Here is a 23,721-nt window from a genome sequence, read left to right as displayed (position 1 = left end):
CACAAACTCCTTTATTGTCAAGAAGGGAGATCTTTAGGAATCCCAGAGTGGTTTGTGTTGGAAGGGACCTTAAAGCTCATCCAGTTCCATCCCCCTGCCACGGGCAGGGACACCTTCCACTAGAGCAGGTTGCTCCAAGCCCCATCCAGCCTGCCCTAGAAAACTGCCAGGGATGGGGCAGCCACAGCTTCCCTGGATTGTATGGAGTGATTCAGTTGTAACTGGGTGGGAGTCAATCCCTACCTATGCTTCTACTCTAAGTATGTTTTTGTCCTGTGAATTTTTCTGTGCTGCTAATGGGGGATAGGCAGGTCTGAGCTGTGGCCGTGGTCCTGCTGCTGATAGTCCTCAGAAATGATTGTTCCAGCTGGGTGGAATAAGCCTTCAGGTGCCATCACTCCAATCACTGCCCTTTAAACTGATGGGTGGCTCCCTGAGTAGAAGCATGAAAGGAAGTCAGCCTGTACAGAGCTGCTCTTTGCTGTGATAAGAACCTCTCTTGCAGTTCTTAGGCATTACATGGCACTCCATCCTCTGCAGTGTTGCAAGCTCTTATGTTTAAATGAAGAGGGTTGTTCTCATGGTTTGTGGTCATCCTAGCTTAACTCACCAGGAAAATAAACTCCTGATAGTAACTGTACAGCATCTGATCCAGCCCGGCTCCTGTGTGGCTCTTGACTGAGCCTGTGAAGGGGGTATGTATATAAAATGTTTGTGACTAATTTAACTGTGTATCTTTAACTCAATTGCCTCAGGATCCTCATCCCTTCCAATTGCTTTTGATTCAGGTAAGGACAGAAAAGCTGGTCTGAAAATTGATGCATCCATATGGCTGCATCTATTCCTTTGCTTTTCTATCTGTCCAGCCTGGGTGGCCTTCTGAAACTAGAATTAGTTCATGCTGCACCAAGGAGAGCTTGGTCCATAATATTTTAGATGATAGCAGATGTTGCACATAATATTATCACTCATAAAGGGAAGCAGAGCTGCAGCCAGCTAATAAAAGGCCTAATGAAGAACAAAAAGCAAGCTGCTAGTCATTGCAGAGATATGTTGCCCCCAGGAAATTAAAACCATGAATACCCCAGCGTCTGCAATAAACATCTCCTTTGTGTCTGCGTGAAAGCACGGAAACCTCTGGAATACTAAGAAATGACAAAGATGCTTTTAAGTCGTGTCCGCTTCCATACTTCAGCCGCTTGCAGGTGGTCGTGAGAGAGACGGAACAGCTCAACCCGGCTGTTGTGCAACTTTATTTAGCCCAACTTGAGGCTGATTGCGCTGCTCAGTGAGCACACCTGTGCTCGGCGCTGGGCTGAGGCGCCAGGCTGGAGCGGGCAGGGGGATGTAGGTTGGGAATAGCGTGGTTTCCGCACCTTTCCCGGGTGTGCGTTTGCCCATCAGCAGCTGTAGATCTGGGGCCCGCGGTGCGGGTGTGTGTGAGCAGACCCCATTGGGGAGAATATACAACATATAGCTATATGTATATATATATATATAGGTCTATGTTCCCCCCCTCGGCCGGCGGGGCGGGCGCTGCCCCCGGGCCGTGCGCAGGCGGGGTTGGGCAGCGCCGCTCCCCCCCCTCCCGGCCCCGCCCGGCAATAAAGAGGCGGGAGCCCGGCCGCGCTCGGCACCGCCGCTCCCGCCGGGCCCCCCGGGCCGCTGGAGCCGCGTCGCTGCCCCGGGCGGGCGGGGGGCGGCAGCAGCAGCAGGAGCTGCCCCCGCCGCGATGCCGGGCTGGAGGAAGAGCCTCGCCCTGTGCCTGCAGCGGATGCAGGAGGACGGTGAGCACGGCCGGGGGGAGGATGAGGAGGATGCTCCCGATGGTGCTGATGAGGGTTGGAGCAGGGCTGGGGGTGCTCGGGTTTGCCCTCTTTACCCCGACCTCGCCTTTTCTTCTTTGTTTTTTTTTTTTTGGGGGGGGGGGAAGGGGGCAATCCGCTAGCCTGGAGCTCCGCGGATGAAGGGGATGAATGAGGGGATGCTCTTCGTGCTGGTAAACTTTGCTGCAGCAAATCTGTCCTTCCACCCCCCTGGTTGGCTTGGTCTTTGCTTTTCCTTTTCATTTATTGTTTTCCTTTTATTTTTCCCCTTTATCTATTTCCCCCCCTAAGTAGTGGGGACCAACCCGAGGGGTGGCTGCGGGGTCCTACCAAGAGGGGCTTCCAGCATCTGGGCTCTAACTTTGGGAGGCTGCTGCTGTTCTCACCTGGTCATTTTTCCCCAACTCCAATTCGGGATTAAAGGGTTTGTGAATTTCCCGGAGGATTTGTCGCCTCGCCGTAATCCGATTCCCATTGTGCCGCTTCTGCTGTGAATGATTTTGTTTACATGCTCAGGAGTGTGATGTTAAATAAACGCTGGACCTGCAGCTCGGGGAAGTCGGGACAAGGCAGCCACGAGGTGGCACAGCTTAAGGGAGGCTTGAACCCTGCGCTCCGGTTCTGGTCTATAGGCGAAGGGGGGGAAAGTTTGTCTCCGAAACAAAGCTCAGTTCTCATGTGCTCTCCTAAGGCGCAGGTGAAGGAGATGATTTGGGGTGAGCAGAAATAATCAGGAATGTGAGTCTTAATTAACCTCAGCTGCTGTGGTGCAAGTGGTTAACACAGGTGTTTCCTATGTCTCCCTTCCCCTGGCTGCCTCTAGACTAGGTGCTGCTAATAGACGTTCCGCACGGTGTGCCGTTATTTGGTGTGAGTAATGCAAAAACCGGGGAGGGGTTCTGGTCCTGCTGGTTAATGGGCACGGAGAGAAATAGTGCTGTTGGGTGGCAGGACAGTCGTTAAGCTGCTGAGTCTGATGCTGGTTCCTTGCTCCCACTGTGTATTTCTGATGTTGGACCCCTGGGGGACCATGGCATCCACTCCAGCCACCTGAGATAGAGCTGTTGTACTGTAGAAGAGTAAATCAGTCCCCTGTCCGACAGAGTAAGACCTGTCGTTTTTTTGTGGTGCAGTGCTCTGTAACGCTGCAGCTGACAGGGATGCACATGCACTGCTGGACCAGGGATGGCTTTGGAGGTATTATAAAACACTTAGAGCAGCAAGGACTTGATGTGCAGCTGTGCTGGGGTGGTGTGCTTGCCAGGTTGCTTTATCTGTGACTTCATATGTACGTACTGCCTCTTGTCTCTTGGGTCTACGTAATGCCTTTCCTCCGTATCTTCCCTCCCTCTGACTTCAGTCCCAGCACTGCAGTGAGCCTCTGACTGGTGTGCATCTCTTCAAGTGCATTTATGCTGGTGACATAGCATTTATTGCCATGGGTGGCTCAAGAGTAGTTGGTCTTTGGAAGTTACCGTTAATCACAGGGTGGTTTATCTGGAGGAATAAACCTTGCAGGCTTGAGCTGCTGTGCTGTGTAGAGGAGGAGGTATATGCCTGCTAAAGAATGTGCTGAGTTTGTAGGTAACTTCTTTCCCCTTTCCCCAAGGCAACTGGTTTGGTGGCTGTATTACAGCATAGAACTCTGCAGGGGTAGCAGAGGAGGTGTTTGCTGAGGTTTTTGTAGCACTGCAGTGTTAACAGGTAGGGTGCAGGGCTTAACTGGATGTTAGATGCTTCACATCGTGTTGTGTATAACACCATCAGGAAATCTCTGCAGGGTTCTGATCAGATCTTGATTTTGCAGACCAATCTCCAACCAGTCTATGGAGAAATACTGACTCCTGGGTTTCCGTGTTCAAAACAAGTTACGTCTCCCTTGTTGGCATCTCCATGGCTCTGCAGATGTGGTAGGCTTTGTTTCAGGTATCTGTCTGTGCAGCTTCTCCCTGAGGTGTGCTGTGGCCCATCAACACTTTAACTTCCTCTGAGGACCACTCTGTTTCCAAAGGGAAAATGCTGGTGTTCAGCAGGAACACAGTTGTGATTGGAAGAGTGGTGTATTTTGGTTACTGAATATTAATGTGATGAGCATCTCTTGTAATCTGCAGCCATTCAGTGCTGGATTGGGAGCTTTATAAATCACAGCTGGTATTCAAAAGGTCAGCAATGGTAAGTCACACGGGGAAATGCAAGATACACATGAACTGTGCTCAAGTATGACTGCTGAGGCTTTTGATAGCCAAGGAAGCAAAGACTCATTTCTGCTTTGGGAGCACGAATGTACGTGGGCAAGTGGGAAAGTCTCTGGGGATTTTGGCACGGCTGAGTGGATGTAGAAACTGGATGCCCAGAAAGGATGAACTGTATCTGCAGACTGAGTAGGGGAAATATAGATGCAGATGACTTGTATAACACGGGTCACAGCAGTGGGCAGACACCCTTTGCTAAACCTGAGATGTTTTCCTGCTTCTCCTGGGAGGGAATACAGAGTTTGAGTGTAAATTTAGGTAGTTGATATAATTCCCACTCCTCCCCCACATGATTTTCCTTCAGTCAAACCAGAAAATGACTCTCGCCTTAAAACTCCAATATGATGCTTTATTAAAAAAAGCCCCAAACAACCCCAAATCTGAAGAAAGACTGATGGGATTACAAAATATGAGGAGAGTTACTAACCCCTTGCATGAGTCATGGGGTAGATGGAAAGGGGGAACTCAGACCTGCTCCAAAAAGTGACAGTATTGCAGCGTTGCATTGCTGCTGTTTGCTTCCTTCCCCTGTATATGGCTCCGTGCTGGTTACCTTGGAAACAGCTGTAGGAGCATTATAGGGGCATTTCGCTGCTGTGCAGCTGTGGGCAGAGGTGTCCTGTGGTGTGTGGAGATGAGAAAATCCTTCCTGGTGCAGGATGAGGGCAGCAAAGTGAAACCCATTGCAAGATCTCCCTTGTCTTGGTGCTGGTGCCATTTGCCAGGGGTGGCACACTGGGGGGGCTTTACAGGGGGAGGTTTTTCATGGGTTTGGCGGAGCTATTGGAATCCTTTAGGATGGGGAAGTAAAAATATGGCCTCAGTTTGTCTTGAGAGGGTTTGTGACAGCTGGGCTATAAACATCAGCTCCTTATTCTGGCCTCACAACAGTGAACCAGGGCGTTCTGCTCCATCGCTGTGAAACTATGATTATGGGTGGCAATGGGATTCTTCTTTACTTAATCACGCACATTTAGGAGAAACATCCCAGTAAGATGGAATATGTGCTGGGTTTGTGTGATTAGCAGAAATACGGAACGTCCTTTGGCGAGTTCCGTGTTTGTGACGGTGGAATAACCAAAATGCAGTAACTGTTAAAAAGGATGCAAATTATCTTTTGTTCATTTCCCATAAATATTTTGACCTTGCAAGCCATGTGGTGTGCGTATCTTAATCAGTTGAACCATTCTGCTGCTTAAAATGAAGTGTTTGCTCTTGCGATGGCCACATCAGGCATCATTCAGTTCCTCGGAAAGGACTGAAAATAGGCTTTTGTATTTATCGAGTTGTCCCAGGACCATCTTTCAGAGCCAGGTTGAGTCTATTCAGTTTTAATACGTTGTCTTAGAGTCCTTTTGTCCAAACCTACAGTGACATGATCTATTGTACTGGCACTTAATTTTCAGTAAGGAAATTCAACTGGATAGCTGTCAGCTAAGTAGTGTGCAATTGAACTGCTCTGTGTTGAAGGGCTGTTATGTCTGTCTGCTGAATGCAGTGTATTAATATATGCCTGCTTGTTGCGACTCTGACTTTATGCTGCATCCAAGCTTTGTTGGGGTGAAGACTTGCACCCGTGGCTCCGAGGAATTTATGGGCTGCTGTTTGTTGGTAATATTCATTATCCAGGCCACTGCTTTTAAACAAAATGTAAAGATAGAGGTTCTGACCCTCCACTGAAGTGTGCCGGGGAATTAGGATTGCTTGAAGGCTGTGGTGGTAATGCTTAAGGGATAATGTTCGTTCATCAGACTGATGGGACAGCCAGAGCAAATCCTGCTAGACTTTGATGGGGTCTTTTTCGTTCATTAATATGCTGATGTGGATTTGGTACCCATTGAGTGAGGGAGTAATAGCGGCGCTGAGCACTCTGCTTGCCTGCTCCTCTCCTCGCTGCCTGTCACGCCGTCATGCTGTGCTGGGTTTGGGCTGCTGCTTTTGATCCTGAATCTGGCAATCCTGAACCTTAGCTTTGATTGAGAAGTCCTGCACAACTTGGGGATGATGGAGCCACAGTGAAATGATTGTAAAGCCTCACCGGAATTCGATTAAAGACAGAGTTTGAGCCTTGGTTTGGTTTTTGAAGTGGTCTGCCAGATGGTACAACCTGAACGTGATCCTGTGTTCACAGAATTTGGCCGTATGAACTGTACAGACATCATGGAGTTCCTCTTTCTCTTGTTCAAGCACTCTGTAGGGCTTTTTGCAAAGGGGTTTTTATTAGCAGCATTGTGTGATGCTGCTCAGTGTGGAGCAAATGCATCAGCTGCGGTGGTTTGGCATGTCCTCCCTTTGGAGGTGCCAAGGCTGGGAGGTGTGGTGGGAACCTTTCAGGAAGCAGAAGGCCTTGATGGAAGCCATGAATTGTCATAGCCAGGAGAATTCCAGAGTAGGAGTTGCCAGATCTGGCTGGATTCAGGCCATGCTTGTTGTTCTCCAAACCTGTTGGTGCTGCCATGGGCTCATGCCAAGCATAGTGGAAAAGCACATGGGTAATTCCCAGGGAATGGATGCGGTCTTTGAAAGTGTTCCAGTCTTGAGCTGTGATGGCAGCTGCTGACCCAGAGGCCTGTTGGTTCTCTGGCTTGCACTGAGATGAAGATTGCTCAGGGTAAACTGAGGTCTTTAAGTTAAGAGGTGGATGAATTGCTGTTTGTCTCTTCTAAGCAGACACAAGCATGGGGGAGCTGCTCAGTGGTACCCACAGCTGGACCCTTCCTGGGTGGATAGCCAAAGGGGGGCTCTGCACCCGGGCATGTCCTCTATATGAGGTTGTGGTTAAAATTGCCACTTCCAGTTCTCCACTTTCTCCCCCCCTCTTTTCATCTTTAGAAGATGAAGGAATTCAGATAACTCAATCAAATATATTTTACAATTGGGGTGTTTTTTCCTGTTAGTGACTTCCCCTCATTAATGTCAGATGAACTTGGCATCTAGTAAGTACTGGCTTTCGGTTTGGAGCCAGAACTGATTTCTGGCTCCAGCAAAATTTGCTGATTCCACTGATAGCACTGGGAGAGCTGCTTTCCGCTGGGAAATCACTTCAATTCAATGTGTTTTCCTATGACAGCTTCAGATATTTTGCATTAAAACTGTTCTGCATCTAAGGAGAAGGCGGCTCCCGTGTGCTGTTTGAGGTCAAGGAAATGCTCTGTGTTACGAGGTGGTTAGATCTGTATCTTACCTGTGGCTCTAAGCAGAGGTGTTGGTGACCCTGCCAGCTAAACTGCTGTGTCTTGATGAGTAGAAACCTCTTGCTGAGGCTGCAGAATAAATTCAGTTCTACATTCTTTGAGTTTTCTATGAAGTAACACACTTTTTCACTGAACAACTTTATTTCTCACTGTGAACAAGGCATTACCGAGCTTCTGTTTTAGCAGTTACATTAGCCTTGGCTGCTGCTTTGTTGCTGGAGTCAGAGCCTATTCTGAGTATTTATTTGGCTTATAGATGTTGTCACCTTTTCTTGCACATGTGATGCTGCTCATCAGCTTGGTGACACTTCATTCATCTGTGCAGAGAAATAAAGGTCCTGGCTCACATTGCAGTATTGCCTCCTACAACCCAAGAGGGGAGCTGCTACTAGAGTCAAGTATTGTATCAAGCTTGAGAGGTCTCACTTGAGTCCTGGGGGATGGAGCTGAAATTGGCCTCTATTTTTCATCTCATGCTTCCATTTAAAAGTAGTAGTAATAACAGTGAAGCCTTTTTGTCTCTGTTCTTTGGGCAAAGTTCAGGTGATCCTACACTGTCTGGGCACAGAGGGCCCCTGTCTTGTCTTTGGTCCCAGTTTGATAAGAGCAGTTGCTCAGGAGCAGTGCGTAGACTTGATGTTGTGGGGGCAGAGGGCTTGTCTTCATTTGCATCCCTTTCCAGCAGAAGCCTTGAAGATTTAGCAACAAATAAGATGCAAACAAATGAGGAAGAAATGAGGACTAAGGCAAATGGTCAGGGAGTGTGACAGGTTTGCAGAAATCAATGATGCCAACTCACTCTTTTCTTATGTGGTACCCATGTGCTTTCCTGATGCAGGTTCAGTCTCTTCCATGTGTGCTCCAGGAAATGATGATGATTCCAGGAATGGGGGCTCCCTCATTACAGCCATCTGGCCCAGATCCATTGCTTTTGGCTACTGGAAGCTGTGAAGTTCCCTGGGGCTGTCAACGGGATGAATTTAGCAAAGAGCTCAGAGATGAGTTAGTAAATATTCATAGCGGCTTGTCTTGGGGCTATGTGTTAATCCTGAACAGAGGCCACTACTGGGAATGACTATTTTGTTTCTAGATTAAATGTTCTTTTGCTGACTTTAATCTTGGACTGGGGAGCAGTCAATCTCCTTATTTTATGTGCTGTCGTGTCCACAAAACAAACTCCTCATGAACCTCTCTGTTGTGATGGGAGGCCAGGTAGATCTGTGGGATGCATCCTTTTGGGTCCCAGGAGAAGAGCAGCTTGGGTGTGTGCTTAGTGAAGGGCACTGCTGCCCAGAGCTGGTATGTGGTTGACCTGCACACGTCCTGTGTAGGATCTGGACATAATGAACAGCTCCTTGCTTCTTCTGTACCTCAATACCCAGAGGTGATGTGGTCACGGTCATTGTCACTGCAGCTGTCAAAGCTCTCGTTTGTCTCCTTATTCCTGTCAATGGCTGAAGCTGCTTAAATTGCATGAGGTTATTTCCTTAAATAAGGAAGTTTTTCTAGACCAGTAAGAGGGAGTGGGGAAACAAAGCTTAAAGCTAATGCTCAGTCCCAGGAAAAGTGCAGCATTGCAGGAGATGAAAGACAGGAGTTGCTTTAACTGTGCACTGCAGAGATCAATACAATTGCTGGAGAGAGAATGAGGATTAAAGAAGTAACTTGGTGTTCTTGCCTTTTTATGAATAACATTTGCAAACAGCTTTTGGAGAACTGGCTTAAATTGGTCTTTAACACAGAAGCCCCAAGTTGTGGAGGTTCCTTCTCAGTGGGATGGGAGGTAGCTGCAGGTAGGGTGCTTGCATGGGGCTGGAGGCTGGAGCGCTACCTCTAGGTGGTTTCAAACGAAAGCCAAGTTCAGGAATGCTGCAAATCCCATGGCATGTGTTCAGATGAGATCCTCATGCTCCATCAGTGGGTGTGCTCTCATTTACTGGTCATATTTTGCTACTCCAGCAGGTTTCATTGGCTTTGTCCTTTACATCCCATCCGAGCATCTTGTGTAGTAGTACCTCATGGCATCAAACAACTGCTGTGTTCGCCAGCAGGTCAGGTTGTAGTCCGGGGTAATGACAGCAATTCCAGTGTGGCTGGTGCTGAATTAGTGAGTACTGGGGATTAAGCCACAGGCATTGTGGTCCTGTGCTGGGCTCTGTTCCTGACCAAGTGCAAGGCTTTGAGCAGAATAAATCATCATTTAGTTTCTCAGTGGTGGGGCATTTTCTGGGTTGAAATGAATGGCACTGAGGAGTTCTGAGCTCAGAACATCAGTCTGCAAACCTCTGTGTGTGTCCCGGTCTTCGCATCTGCAGAACATGGATAACGAATGAGCTTTAAAAGGTTTTGATGTTCAGATCAAAATAGATCTGAAAGTGCAGTTACTGAGTGTAACTTCGTGCCTTTCTTTCTCTGCTTAACACCTTCACACTCGGAATTGTGCCAAATACTTGGAAAAGTGACCAAAATGTAGGAGAAAATGCCCTTTTGGTGCAGGATTGTGCATCCATTGCAGCACACAGCTGGAAGAGCCAAAATCTTGTTTAAGTGGGTAAAAATGTCCTTCTCCAGTAATGTGTTGCAAGTTTAGCAGCTATCTAATCTAGTTTCCATCCCTTACATCAAGTGATAATCCTCTAACAAATGAGGCGCTGTTAGCAGCGTTCCTGTCAGCCCGGGTCTGGCTGCTCAGCCAGGCAACCTGCCTTTGAGGAACCTCAGTTTGCCCTAGTCAGTCATGCTGCTTCCTCAGCCTTTGGAGACTGCATCTCCAACAGAACACAAAGCTGAGCTGTCTTGCTGCTCTAATTGTATTTATTCTGCTTTTCCTCCACGCACAGCCTGCCAGGGGTGTTTGGCCATATATAGGGATAGCTTTTGGGTTGGGCTCTCTTGGAATCGCCATTGTAATTGGCTTTTTTGGCATATCAGGTCCTACTTTAACATGATTCCTTCACTGTGCTTACACAGGGGCTTGTTGGTAAGCATACTGGGGATCAGAAAGCAAAAGACTTGCAAACCAGGCTGTGATGCTCAGCGTCTCTAGGGCTTGCTGGCTGGGATGTGTCCTTGCCCAGGGATGGGTTGTGCCTCCAGCTCATAGAGCCAGGCTTGCTTCATGATGAACCCCGTGCTGTTCTGGCAGCCAGCACTACCCCTGCCCTCTGGGGCTGCCCCTTGCCAAGGGTCCTGTGCTGCCCGGGGGTAATTCAGTGACAGGCAGTGCTGCAATGAATGCACTCCAATTTCTGTCTCTTAATAATTAAGAGGGAATGTAGCTTTTGGCCAGGGTGCACCATTCTCTGTCACCCATCTGCTTCTCTGACTTGCTTGAAGCAGCTGCTCCTCTCCAGGGCTTCCCAGCAGGGCAATGAGACACAGATTCTCAACTACCCTTCATTGCCTTATCTAGTGAGCTTAAAGTCCTCAGGGTGCCATTCCTCCGTGCTGCTTTTCTCTCCTGCAAAATCACGCCATGGTGTTTAATTGTGAGCTGCAAACTTGGTGCTTGGTTTCGGCGCAGAGATTGGAGCAAGGGATGGGAGCAGGAGGAGTGTGGAGCAAGGGGGCTTGTTTCACTGTTCACTCCCTCTGCAGCTGGGAGCTCCTTAGAGAAATCCAGGGATCCAGAAATGCAGGGAGAGCAGGGTTGAGTTATGCTCCAGAGAGATCCCTTGGGCTCGGGTCTTGGTGTAATGGGCATGTTGTCAACACTCTTTGTGGGAGATCCTTTAAGTGGGGTGTCAAGGAAAATCACTGACAAAGCAGCCCTTGCATTCGAGGGGCAGATGGTGGTGGCTGCCTCTGCAGTGTTTCAGAACAGCTGAGGAATTCCCTCTGTATATGAATATGTGCATGTTTTTAACCTGAATTCAGTGCTGGGATGAATTGGCTGGAGAGGCTTTCCATCGCCCTTGAGTACAATTGTGTAGCACCGTTATTAGCTGTGTCCCATGCGGTGAGGTAATCCAGCGTTTGACCTGTTGTACCTCAACACCAAGTAAGTGAAAGCCAAGAAAACAGCCTGGAGTTGTGACAGCCCCCAGCTTTGCAAACTCATCCGTGCCCCACTGCAGAACCTACTGCATAGAATCCCAGAACCCACGAGGTTGGAGAAGACCATCAAGATCATGGAGTCCAACTGTTGTCCCAGGACTGCAGCTGATTGGGAGCTCCTTCCCCATCTGTGGTTTTCCTTGCACAGAGTTTCCTGCTGGAGCCTGGCAGATTTCCTGTGCTGAACCCCTGCTCTGAGCTGATGTGACAGTTGGTGTGAGAGTCCCGTTTCCCACCTACCTGTCACCTCCTCAGCCTGTCTCTAACCTGCCTTGGTTAGCCACTGGCAAGCTATTAAACTCTTAAACAGCTTTGACACAGCGCATTAGTCAGGGTTGCAAGCTGGAGGTGAAACAGACCTTATCACACAAAAGCTTTGATCTGTGCTGTGAGAGGGGAGCATTGCTGATGGCATTTTGGGGAATGTTTATGTGACAAAAAGGGCAGAGTTCTTTGAAGAGATTTCTCTTTTTTTTTTTTTTGGAGGTATTTCCCATTTTTCACCCATAGGATCTTGAAGTAGAGCAGAAAAAAACAGTTTGGGGATAGGTAGGGGGAATATGAAAACTTGTTTATGCAGCCAAGTAAGCAAGAGAATGGAGGTGGCTTGTTGGATCATGCTTTGCTTGGGTGGACTTATTAGTGTGGCTCTCTTCTAGTGTCTGATGCTCCCCTTTCACTGCAGGAGAAGATAGACACGGATCTGCCCAATAGCCAAGAACTCCTTTGTGGAAAGGTGCTCTCTTCCCATGAGTGGTTGCTTCCAACCAATAAGTCCATCTTCCTGGCTGGTTGTGGTGACCTGGCCTTGGAAGTGACCTCTGGGGTCTACTTTCCCTGTAAGTGAGACATTAAACCATCAGTCAACCCAGCTAATACTGTTTCAGGAGCTCATTGATTTTCAGCGGAGGGAAGTGAGTTAAAGTGATGAGCCACTGACCTATTCAGAAATGAACAACCTCCTGGGGGTGGTCAGGAGCTGGTAATAGATCATCCTGGACAAGAGCTGGTGAAAGGGAATAAGGGATTTTCCTCGTTCCTGCTGTTGCTCTGTACTGTGTGTCACTGCTGTTGCACTCGCTGTGTGTTTTGTTCATGGGTGAAGAAGCAGTACATGTTATATATAAAAAGCCAACAACTTCTTGTGAGTGGAATGGAAACTCTAAGAGTCTGATCTTTATTAGCCCGGCTATAGTAACACAGTTACAATTGTTATATGGGCATGTTACTGGTTTAGTCCAGCTCTGTGTGTGGATTTCTGTAACTGATCATGGGTAAGTTTGGACCTGTGGGGTCTTCAGTGTCAGATCTGTGTTTCATTGTTTGCTATCCTGTGCTGGTGTTCCCCTCCGTCACATCCTGTGCCTCTGCTTCTCAAGGGCAGTGTTTCTCTGCACTGTTGGCGTTGTGTTGGTCATAAATATCTCGCTCTTTGTAGAGCAGCTGCTCATTACAAATTCCCATCTAAAATTATGATTGTACTATACAGAGATCGCAGAATCATGGAGCGGTTTGGGTTGGAAGGGACCTTAAAGCTCATCCAGTTCCAACCCCTGAATGGACCCCTTCCACTAGAGCAGCTTGCTCCAAGCCCCTGTGTCCAACCTGGCCTTGAACACTGCCAGGGATGGGGCAGCCACAGCTTCTCTGGGCACCCTGTGCCAGCGCCTCACCGGTCCCACCGCTGGACCTGGTCAGTTGGAGAAGTTGCTGCTGCAGCTGAATCAAGTAAAACAAGGAGAGCAGCTCAAGGAAGGCTCAGAGCAAGTTTGGTGAGCCTCAGCACTGAGGCCATGCAAACTTGATGCAGAGCTTACGGCCGTGCATCTGAATTACCTTGCAGGCAAATGCCCTGCAGCTTTTCTTCTTGGCGGGCCTTGTACCTGCCCTCTCTGCTCCTCCTTGCCTGGGCTGAGGAGCTGCTTGCTTGTTCTGGGCTTTAGGGTAGCCGCAGGAGGTGTAGAGAGGATGTGGAGAAATGAATGACTGCAGGTCTGGCTCCCTTATTGATGTGTGAGATACCCCGGGATCCTTCCCTGTGGGAAGTGAGGAACAAACCTAAAACTCTGGCTTTAAAACTGGGTAAAACCATAATGATTTTTTTGCTTCTTGTAACATAAATTAATGTGGAGCCCATGCTTATTTGCTCCCTTGTTATTAAGATTTCAGCCCCTGCCTCTTGATCGCTTCTTTCCTGTCTCTGGTACCCACACGAGGCTTTGGGATAATAAAGTGGGAATCTGCTCCTGAAGTATCTCTTATAGGTTTTATGCCAAGCTGTGACTTTGGGGGAGTTCAGTTGGTGGCGTGTGCTCATCTGATCAATGAAAGTCCCGGTTATGTACTTTGCTATTAAGCCTTAGTTCATTGATTTAAGGAGCTACCAGGAACTAGGGAAATAACATGGTTAATTAAGTTAACTGGATTGTAAGGTCTCCAGGGATTGTTCCCATCTCTGTGCTCTCTGAAGCACCTCAGACACCTCTGATCACCATGAAATAATGACTTTTTCTCCCCATACCCCGGCAGTTTGAACTGCTGAGTTGATTCAAAATGATCTGCGTTTCAAGGCAACCCATTTGCTCCACGAGCCGTGGAGTTTTGTAGCCTTTGGCTTTGAAAGTTCATGTGCAGAGCGAGAAGGGGATTTTAAATAGGGTTCAGCTAAATGATCCCAAGGAATCTGGATCCTTGTGTTTGTTTGCCACCATATCCTGCTAAGTGGCTACCTGTGCTCTTAGCAAAAAGCCTGTGGGGTGAATCCTAGTTTACACCCTGGCCCTGGGAGTTGGTTTTAATTACATTTTTCTTGTTGTCCAGCAAGGTATGCAAAGAGATAACGTAGCAGGCCCTAGACAGAGCAATGCTGTGGCATCTATTTTTCAGGGAAGTAAGTAAACGGGTCTGCTGCTGTCTACAATGGAAATTTATTCAGGGTGTATGAAGTGCAATCCAGCGCAGAGGTTTTCTTCTGGAGCTTGTATTTCTTCTAATTTATAGCTTTTCTTTTGCAGGTGAATTGGAGGCTTAATCCTCCCGTTATGGGTCTGTAAGTCATGTTTTTGGACCTTTACGATTGTTATCTTTCAGTGTTTTTATGAAGCTCTGCTGTGGAGGTGCTCAGATAACGGGTATATTCAATGCTGGCCAATCACTAGGAGCAAAACTGGGATTATAAATAACCAGAAATGTTCTTCCTCAGCATGAGCTTGTTCTAATGGTAATTTCTTTAACCTCTTTTGAACCATTAGGGAAGAGGAGCTATGGGAAGATGGACAGTAATAGAAAACTGTACTTGGGCTTCCTTGCATCATGATCTGTTGTTGGTCAAACAGCTTGAAGGTCTTTGTATGGATTAGGGCTTGTTGCCTTCTCCCTGGTGTTCACTTAGAAGAAAGGAAGGTGAAGGGAGAAAGCACTTTTGTGCTGCTTGGCAATGCACCCATCGAGTGAAGAGACTTCTTGAGGTTGTATTTCTCCAGTGATTTGTCTTGAAACTGAATTTCTCTTTTAAAGTTTTTAGTTTAGACTCGAGTTATCTTCCCTCTTGTGGCATCCCTTCTGAGTGTCTTTCCAGTGTTTCCAGTCCCACAGGAACCAAGGAGTTACCAGAACCTGGAAGCTGAACAGTCTGGGGGAGCAACTTGGCATTTTTCCTCTTGGCTTGGCTGTTGTTTCTCTTGCTGCTGTTTTCAAAGTGGAACTGTCTTACAAGGCTTTACTAGTTCCATAGCCCTATCTGGGGTGATGGGGGAAAAGGGCAAATGGGTCCCTTAAATCAATTTGCCTCGTCAGGAAAAAACTTAATCCTGAATCTTGCTACTGTGTATGGTTCTGCTGCGTGACGGTGTCAAACAGTGCCTTTAAATGCATTTCTGTGTGAGGAACTTGGTTTTCAGCATCTTTCTAAATCACCAAAAGAAAGCAAAGATTCTTTTGCGTGTGGCTTTTTACTAAGATGAAGAAGGTTCTTCCCAGGAGGATGCAGTCACTGCTGCATGTGGTTGGTACAAAACCAGATGCACTGAAGAAATGCTTACCTTAACAGTAATTCAAGTCCATGAGGATGGGTTTTCTGAAGCCTCTAAACATTCCATGGTTGGAAGTAGGAAAGAGTGGTGTGTGTTTGTGGGGATGAATGGTGTTTTGTGGCTTCTTCCCTCCCTATGTGTGGATGCTTGTGTTAAAACCTTGCCTGCAGACACCAGCTCTAGGAGAAACGGTTTTCATTCACTTGAATGAAAGATTGTCTCCTTGTCTGCGGTGGCTGATGTATGGGTAGTCTTACTGTCACCGGGGGCAAACTTATTGGCTGCACTGTGATTAGATGAAGAGCAGTGGAATAGTAAAAACAGTGCAGTGTACCTTGCTCTTTGTTGCATTGCCATCCCTGCGGCAAGAGGAGCAGGAGAGCAGAGGGTGCTCTGCCATCATAGGGGGCCTGTAGGGATGCTGGACAGGGATTCTTCATTAGGGAATGTAGTGATAGGACAAGGAGTAACAGGTTCAAACTGAAACAGGGGAAGTTTAGACTGGATATGAGGAAGAAGTTCTTCACTGTAAGGGTGGTGAGGCACTGGAATGGGTTGCCCAGGGAAGTTGTGAATGCTCCATCCCTGGTGGTGTTCAAGGCCAGGTTGGACAGAGCCTTGGGTGCCGTGGTTTAGTGTGAGGTGTCCCTGCCCATGGCAGGGGGGTTGGAACTGGATGATCTTAAGGTCCTTTCCAACCCTAACTATTCGATGATTCTATCATGTTCATCATGATTGGCAGTGAGCATCTATTTCTCCTCCCCAGTTCCCTATAAAGCTGCTCTGAGAGATGCGTGTCCAGATATACAAGGCTTGACCTTCTCGGTGTTTAAAGCTTCCTGGGTATTTCTGCAAGTGCCTCTCCAATTTCTCCCTCATTTCACCCCTAACACCCATTATGCAGCAGTATTCCAGCTTCTGCAAGAAGCAGCTCCAGCTAGGAGAGCCTGTCTGCTTCATCAGCTGTTCCCAATGTTGGAAACCCCCCTTTTCTCTCGAATTTCATTTGCCTGAATGTTACAGGCTCTCAAATTAGCTTTGAGAGCTTGTGGTTGTGTGTGGAGCTGAAGCAGGGCAGGGGAAATGGTGATCCTGGGAGGGCAAGATGAGGGCTTGCCCAGCATCCTATGGACATTGAGTTTCTCCTTTTGTAAATCCCATGGAATACAAAGCTCTGTGACATGGAACAAGGAACTTCTAGTTTTGTCTTCTGGCATAAGTATTCTAGATGTAAGTGTTATTCAGGCTGTAATCTTGCAAATGAGATGCAGATCTGAGCAGGTCTGTCCCTTCATCCCTGGCTGCTGCTTTTCTGTCTCTCCATAACTGATAGTGGGGTATAAACTGTTCACATTAAAGCTCTTCTGGAAGTAGCGTAGGTGTTCTTTATTGCAATGGTGCAGTGCTGGTGTGGTCACTGTAATGCCTGTGTGTGGGATGTCATCTCAGTCTTTATCCCAAGGGATATAGCAAGCATAAACCTATCTCTGTTTTAACACACTGCACACACTGAAATGCCTTTGCTCTTACATATTTCTCTGCATACAAATGCTGCTCAAACTGCAGCTGCATGTTGGGCTATGAGATGTCCTGCGTTTTCCCAGCCTGCAGGAGGAGTTGTTACTGGAAACCTCACGGTGGGATTCCTATGGGAATGAGGGCGCTTGCCTGAGTGTTGTAAACTTTATGTGAGAGGGATAAACACCAGTGCTGGAGAAGGGGAAGAAGCCACAGGGAAGGAGATGAGCAGGAGAGATGGTGCTGATCCTCTTGCCAAGGACCAAAGGTTGCATAAGGCAAAATGCCATTGTCAGTGAATTGTGATGGCAATCCCATGGCATCTGGAGGAGAAAGATTGCTGGTGAGAGCTGAGAGCTCTTGCAAGTGCATTACTCTTCAGCTAAGAGGAACTTGAAGCTGAACCCAGTGAAGGGATGTGAGGTCAGGTAGCTGCATTTGTTCTGTGGGCCCCAACTCCATCCTGAACCCCTACAGCAGGGAGCCTTTTGAAATAGTCATTTTACTTTATATGTGTAGGCTGTATCAAGCAAAGCACCAGAAATCCCTCCTTAAACAAGAAGAAACAGAATAGTGAAGCACCTCCAAACTACTCCCAAGTGCTGCCTCTGCAGCGGAAACAGCTTCCAGCAGCACAAATCACTGCATGGAAAACGGAGCAGCCTGCACCTGAGTACTGAAATAAACTGCAAAACTCAAAATAAACCCTTGCAAGCAGCTAACAGCTCGTGTAGCTCTCGGCACTGGTTTGGGGGGAGGACTGGAACAAGGTTTGAGCACCAAAAAAACTTTGAAGTAGTCTTTCCCCACTGTGAGAGTTTATCTGCAGCAAACTGCTTATGTCTGGTAGTAACGTGGGTGTAGAGAGAGGGAATGACAGTTTGAGGCTGTTTTGAATTGGCTTACGAGACTGAGCAGTGCAGTGTCTCTCTTGACTTGGAGTTCCAAATGGATCTTGGGATCCAAGATGCCACCTTGGTCTAACTTGTTTCAATCCTCCCTGTCCACAGAATCTCCTTATCTAGCCCATTGCAGTAGCATGTCATCTCTCTGTGGTGAGCATTGGAGAAGCCGTTGTTACAAAGCAGCCCCCGCTGCATGGGTCAGGTCTTTGCCTGTCCATGGCCACTGCAACTTGAGCAATCTGTCAGCCAGATTATCTCGCTGTGCACTTATGCAGCCCATAATAGACCTGAGAGCTTACCTGGCTTCTGCTCTTGATGCTGGGGATGCTGAAGTGTCTTAACTCACATGATTCTCAACGTTGTCATGGGCCTCTTCAGGGCAGTTTGCTCGTTGTTATGGCTTCTTGTCTGCTAAGCCCTTATGTTGTCTTCATCAGTGTCCCGAAACCCTGATGGGACACTAAGACCAGAAAGAAGAGGCCATCTAGCTTCCTCAAGAGCATGAAGGCTTTGAGTTGAAGAGGCAACAGCTGTGAGGAATGCAGGAAGGTACACAAGAGTTTAGATGCAAGCTGCTGGTTTGGGTTGGAAAGATGGTAGAGTACCTTCTGGAAATCTGTGTTACAGCTTGATGAAGTTTAGCTTTGTGAAAGTGGTGATGCTTATTCTGTCCTCCAAAATGGACCATGAATTCCTGCTTCCTTGCCTAGATGAGAGCTGTAAAATTCTGAAGCCAGCGTTGAGAAATACAGCTATAGTTCAGGTCGGAGACAAGGAGATGGGAATGTGTGAGGATTGTTGACCCCCTCACGTGGTGCTACCCAGCTGTGGCATTTCTTCATTGCTCAGGACTGCCTTGGCCTTGCTCTCATGTACCCTTGTTGTTGTCCTTGTATCTGACTGTTGGGCAGCATTGGACAGCCTGAGCTTGTATGCTGGGCTCCAGTCCTCTGATAACACTTCCCATCTTTGGCTTTCTTGTGCAAGGCTTTGAGGCATCACACACCCCAGAAAACTTCAGCTTATCAGACACATGTAGCTACAGCACTGGCAGTTTTCATTCACTATCAGCAACATTTACTTCTCAAGCTCCGTTTTTTACTTCTTTCCCCAACACTTCATTTTAAGCAGATGGTTGGAGGCTCTCCCTGTTGGCAAGCACCAAATGAAGATGCTGTAGGATGGGCTTTGTTTGCCCAGCTTTGCCTGTCTGCCCCCCTTCATCACTGCAGAAGGTAAATCGGTGGTTTATCTCCTTTTGCCCCACTCCAGATACCTGGTGCAGCCATGCGATGCCCGTCTCCTTCTCCCTTTGGCTGTACAGAGGGGCTGGGGTGACTACTTGAGGTGGAGACACCAACACTACAGACTCCAGCTCTGGTAGTAAGCAATGGGTGTAATAAACGGGCCCAAACCCTCTCTTAAGACTTAGGGGTGTTCTAATGAGGCAGGTGAAGACATCCAGAGAAGGTGACTGTCCCTGCACAGGAAGCAACTTTGCTGACTTTGAACCTCCAGTTCCATTCCCTCCTGCCTCAATGAAGTGAAGGTTGAGTTGTTCTTCAGTGGATCACTGTGATCAGTCACTCTGTTAAATCCTAACCTTGCTTATCGAGTCCTCACTGTCAGAGCACAAAGCCTGTGAAGGTGGCTGAGGGCAGGAAGAAATGAATGAGGAGGAGATTGGGTGTCCCAAGTTGGGGTGATAACTGACAGATTGCCTCATGTTTGTTGTTCTACTCAAGTGACCAACTCTATGGTGTAAATAAAGATCTTCCTTTAGGGCAGTCCCTCCTGCCCATGTTTCCTCCAGCAGACTGCAGGCATCAGTTTAATTAGAAGTAAAAATTGATTAGTGCCGTCCCTCGTGGGTCTTTCAGAGGTTTGGCAGCAGCTGCAAGTGATGTGTGTGCAGCTGTTGAGCAGCCATTGTCCCCTTACATTCCTCTTGGCAATTGATCAGAGCTATTCCTGTGCATTGATCTGCACCTCCTGGATGGAAGATGAGCCAGCCCTCTCCAAGGGCAGCTGGGTGGCAGCGTCTCAAGGAGACTGGGGGATCAAAGGTTGTTTCTCTTGGCTCTATCTTGTGTTATAACCTTTTTTTTCCCCTCTAAGAACTTCCCTTATGTTCATGCTCACAAGTCTCAGCTGTGGAAGTCCCAGTGTTTAGCACCTAGTGGAAGCTGTAAATGACACTCTGGCTGTACAGGTCTGGCATGTGTCAATGTTATGCAGTGTACATTTTCCCCAGGCAAATGTATCTCCCGCACTAGTGGATGCAGGCAGGATGCCATTGCACTGAGTTTTGCTTTAGCTCATTCCAGTATTGTATTTAGTTTGTTTGTGGCAGTAAATGTATTGATCCAAGTCTATTGGCACAGTGGAGAAAGCAGTCTGTGTGCTGGTGGCTCCAGTGCTTGTCATCATTTCCTATTGTTCTTCATTCACAAAAGCCCATGTGCTTTACTGAGCTCCCCCATTGCTAAATGTGACTCTGCTTTTAAATGAGAAGGGCAGGCAAGGTGTGATGAGGCGAGGACCTTGCCTAAGCGAGAAACATGCCCCCAAACCAAGCTGGAGTGTCCCTCTGTGCTCCTATATGGGATTAAATGCTGCTGTATAGCTGATCTTGTCAGCAGGAGGTCAGAAGTGATGCCTGGTAAGCAACCACCTCTGTGTCACTTATTCCTCTTCTTTGTCACCTCTGTTCCCTCGTGAAAGCTGAGATTGGCTTTTCCTTTGTAATAAAAGCTGATTAGGGGAATGAGATAGCAGGGAGGGTTTTCAAGTCCAAATTGCTTGGTATTTAGCCAGGTAACCACAGGCCAGTGTTTCGGATGTTGTGCATCCACCTTGCTGAGCCTGCTGTGCCTACAGAGCCTCTTCCCTTTGCTCTGGCAGCCCTGGCTTTGCAAGAGCAGTTTACCGGGATGCTCATCCCAGGCGGTGCTTGGCTGAGTTGGGGCTGTGCCAGGGCCTGACCCGATACCACGGTGTGCAGTAATGGTGTGATCTCCTTCGTGTTGTAAATGTGTGTCTGAGCACTAAGCAGGGTGTGCTGTGGTGTGCTTTGTGTGGGGGGTTTTCATTTTTAGCTTGTAACCCATGGCTTTAATCCACTTTGAAATGCAGAATGAATACATTTCTGTGGTCTTTACATCCCAGTGAAGTCTGTGTGAAGAGAGGAGGTTAGAGGGTTCGGGAGCTCATTGCATGGGATTTGCTGGAAGGCAGATGGGACCTTTCTTGTTCTCTTGGTTGTACTCTGAGTCTCTAAGGATAGTAGATTTGTTCATGTTAGGATCTCTTCATGGAATCTATCTGCAAATGGACCTATTGATGAGGAGAAACAAATGCTGTTGTACCCAGCTGCTCCGGTGTGCTCAGTAGGAATTGAGCAGGTCAGGTGTGTTGGTGGCAGGAGGGCCATGATGTTTGCTTCATCAGGGGCTCTAACAAAGCTCACAGTGTCCTCATGTAGACAGATGCCATCATCAGAGTCCCAGGTGCTCTGGAGCTGTGTTGTCTAATTTAGCCCTGCTCCTAAATCCTGTGGAGTTACAAAAGGACTGGGCTATGGTGTTTCACAGCATGTGGCTCACTGGTGGATGTGTCCAGCTTGGTGTGAGGGGTAGGTAATGCCATGGGACAGTGCCCAGAGCCTGGGTTCAGCATGTGCAGTGCCAGTACCTGCACACAGCCCTGGGGTGGGCTGGCTTGCTCTTCTCTGTGCTTGGTGCAATGGGTTGATCCTGGCTTTTAATGATGTCAAGGCCAGGTTGAATGGACTTTGAGCAACTTGGTCTAATGGAAGGTGTCCTCTAGCATGTCCAGAAATAAAACATATGGAAAAAGCAAATCAAGATGAATTTTCAGGAGTTGTTTTGGTTTTCTAGTAAATCTGTAATAAGCTTGTAAAATCATCATCATTTATAAGTCAGAGAACGATATTTAAGGTCCCTTTCAACTCAAACCATTCTGTGGCTCTATGTGTTTCTTGTTCTCTAGTCCCGTGCTGCAGAAGCCCTCCTCAAGGCATTAATAGGCACTGGGGGGACAGGGGAAGGGATGCCTTTGGGCTTGCAGTTGGGTTTTACTGTTGCTCTGAGCCAACAGCAAAAACCTCACTGGGCTTGGAGGAAGCAGGACTGGAAGAGAATGCATCCCCAGAGCATTCACTTACAGCCAGTGTCAGCTGCTGGGGGAAGTGCAAGCCAAGTGTTCCAGGGAAACGCTACCAGTAACAGAGCTTGCTGAAGGGACAGCAGCTTTGCAGGGGAAGTCATGCCTGGTGCTTCCCAACCTCACCATGGCCTAGCTGTACAGGGAGCAATCTTCCATTTCTGCTTGGTGTCTCCTGCTGGAGACTGGAGCAAACTCTTCCTTGCGTCCCTTGTGGGTTGTGTCACTGTTAATCATTCATTTTCCTCATCTCGGGATCTTGGGTGTATGTTGTTTGTGTGCAGATCTCAGCCCCTCACCACCTCTGCATCCTGTCGGAGATTATTTAACCTATAAATAGCTGTGTAGAGCAGGGCTGTTGGCTCTCGGATGATGACTGTATTAGCTGTGCTGCTGACAACTCCTTACATCGTGTGCTGGAGGATCGCTTAAACAATGAAATGAGCCCCTTGGGAAAGAGGTAGGATGGCCACTGATATTTAATGCTTGACTGCACAAGGAGAGCATGGAGAAATCGAGCTCCCTGGGGAAATGCCATGTGTAAGGCCCATGGAGAAAGGATACTGGTGCTGCCTGGGTCCTGGGCTGGCTGCCCCCATTGCTCTCTCAGGATGCTTTGGTGAGCGTGACCCCAGGGTGATGCTGTAGGAGGGAAATTGCAGCAGTCTGCTCCTCTTGCCAGCATTTCCTGAGAGATTGACTTTACCAGATCGGGCTTTTGGGGTGTGAAGCGTGACATCTCACCGTGGGTGATGTGTGGAATGGCCGATCTTGTTATGCCATTGGGTAATCTTGCTGGGCATCTCATATGGACCAGTAGGTGATGGTCGCTCCAAACATAAATAATTGTGCCAACTCTAGGATATGGAGAAGGAGGGAGCTTTTCTCACAGCTCAAGTCTGCTTAAGGCTCCCAAAATGCTGGACATTTTGCTTCCATCCCCAAAGTTCCTCTTTGCCTGTGCCCGAGTTCCTCGGCTTCATTTAAAATGGGTCTTCAAATTGTTTTTTGCTAAATTGCTGCAAAACCCTGTGTGGATGCTCTCGAGTTGATTTAATCTTGGTTGATGTTGATTTAGTTTCTTGGCAACTTTTTTTTTTGCTAAATCCATTTGAGACGGAGTTAAATCAACTTATGAGTGTCCTTGCAATTTAATTAAATCGACTGATGTAGCTAATGTAACTGATTGTAATTAAACACAAGCAGCTCTTATAGGAAGACAAGCCCTGAGGGTGTTCAGGAAATCCCATCTCGTGTTCCCATTAGCCCCTAAAAGGAGTTTGCTCGCAGTTTACAATCTCTGCCTCTGATCCTTGTCCCAGAGCAGGGCTTTGTGTTGGGCCATGCTCTGCATTTACAGTAAAGTCCTTCCCTTGTGACACAGCCCCATTGGCTCCCTTCCACTGCTGTGCTTGTGTGGCCTTGTGCCAACAGCCCCATGGGACTGGTGCTGGGTTCTCACTGCCCTGGATGAATAAGAACGTGCCAAATGAAAGACAAGCCCACAGGAAAAAAGGTTCCCTGCTGCCCATGGCATCCAGAGTCATCCCATGAAAAGCATCTGTAGGGATGTGGGATGTGTAGGGCATTAGCAAGGTACCTCATGAAGGATGCTCGTGTTCAGCATGAGCTTATACAGGCTCACTGAGGGAGGGTTTTGCTGTCATGTTACTTATTTCCAGGTGTTGAAAACTTCTTGTTTCTTATGAGGTCAGTCATTGTGAATATGGGCTGTCGCTTTGAAGCATGTTACT

The 23,721-nt window shown here is 47.9% G+C and overlaps 1 protein-coding gene across 3 annotated transcripts in view; it reads left to right on the top strand.

Annotated features, from left to right (window-relative positions):
• The first annotated feature begins 1,620 nt into the window (after positions 1-1,620).
• Positions 1,621-23,721, top strand: part of GRIP2 (glutamate receptor interacting protein 2) — a 240,834-nt gene continuing 218,733 nt past the window's right edge. For 2 of the 3 annotated variants that reach the window (XM_062636970.1, XM_062637007.1), the window contains exon 1: positions 1,621-1,787. In XM_062636970.1, coding sequence (XP_062492954.1) covers positions 1,733-1,787 — 55 coding nt within the window. In that variant the 5' untranslated portion in view covers positions 1,621-1,732. The remainder of the gene's footprint in view (positions 1,788-23,721) is intronic. The other variant, XM_062636999.1, reaches the window with a different exon arrangement.

This window comes from Pezoporus occidentalis, unplaced genomic scaffold, assembly GCF_034315485.1.
Source record: "Pezoporus occidentalis ecotype Australia unplaced genomic scaffold, CSIRO_AGI_Poc_V1 ctg114, whole genome shotgun sequence".
Taxonomy (NCBI): Eukaryota; Metazoa; Chordata; class Aves; order Psittaciformes; family Psittacidae; genus Pezoporus; species Pezoporus occidentalis.
The sequence above is the reverse complement of the archived record's forward strand: the minus strand, read 5'-3'. Positions and strand labels throughout refer to the sequence as shown.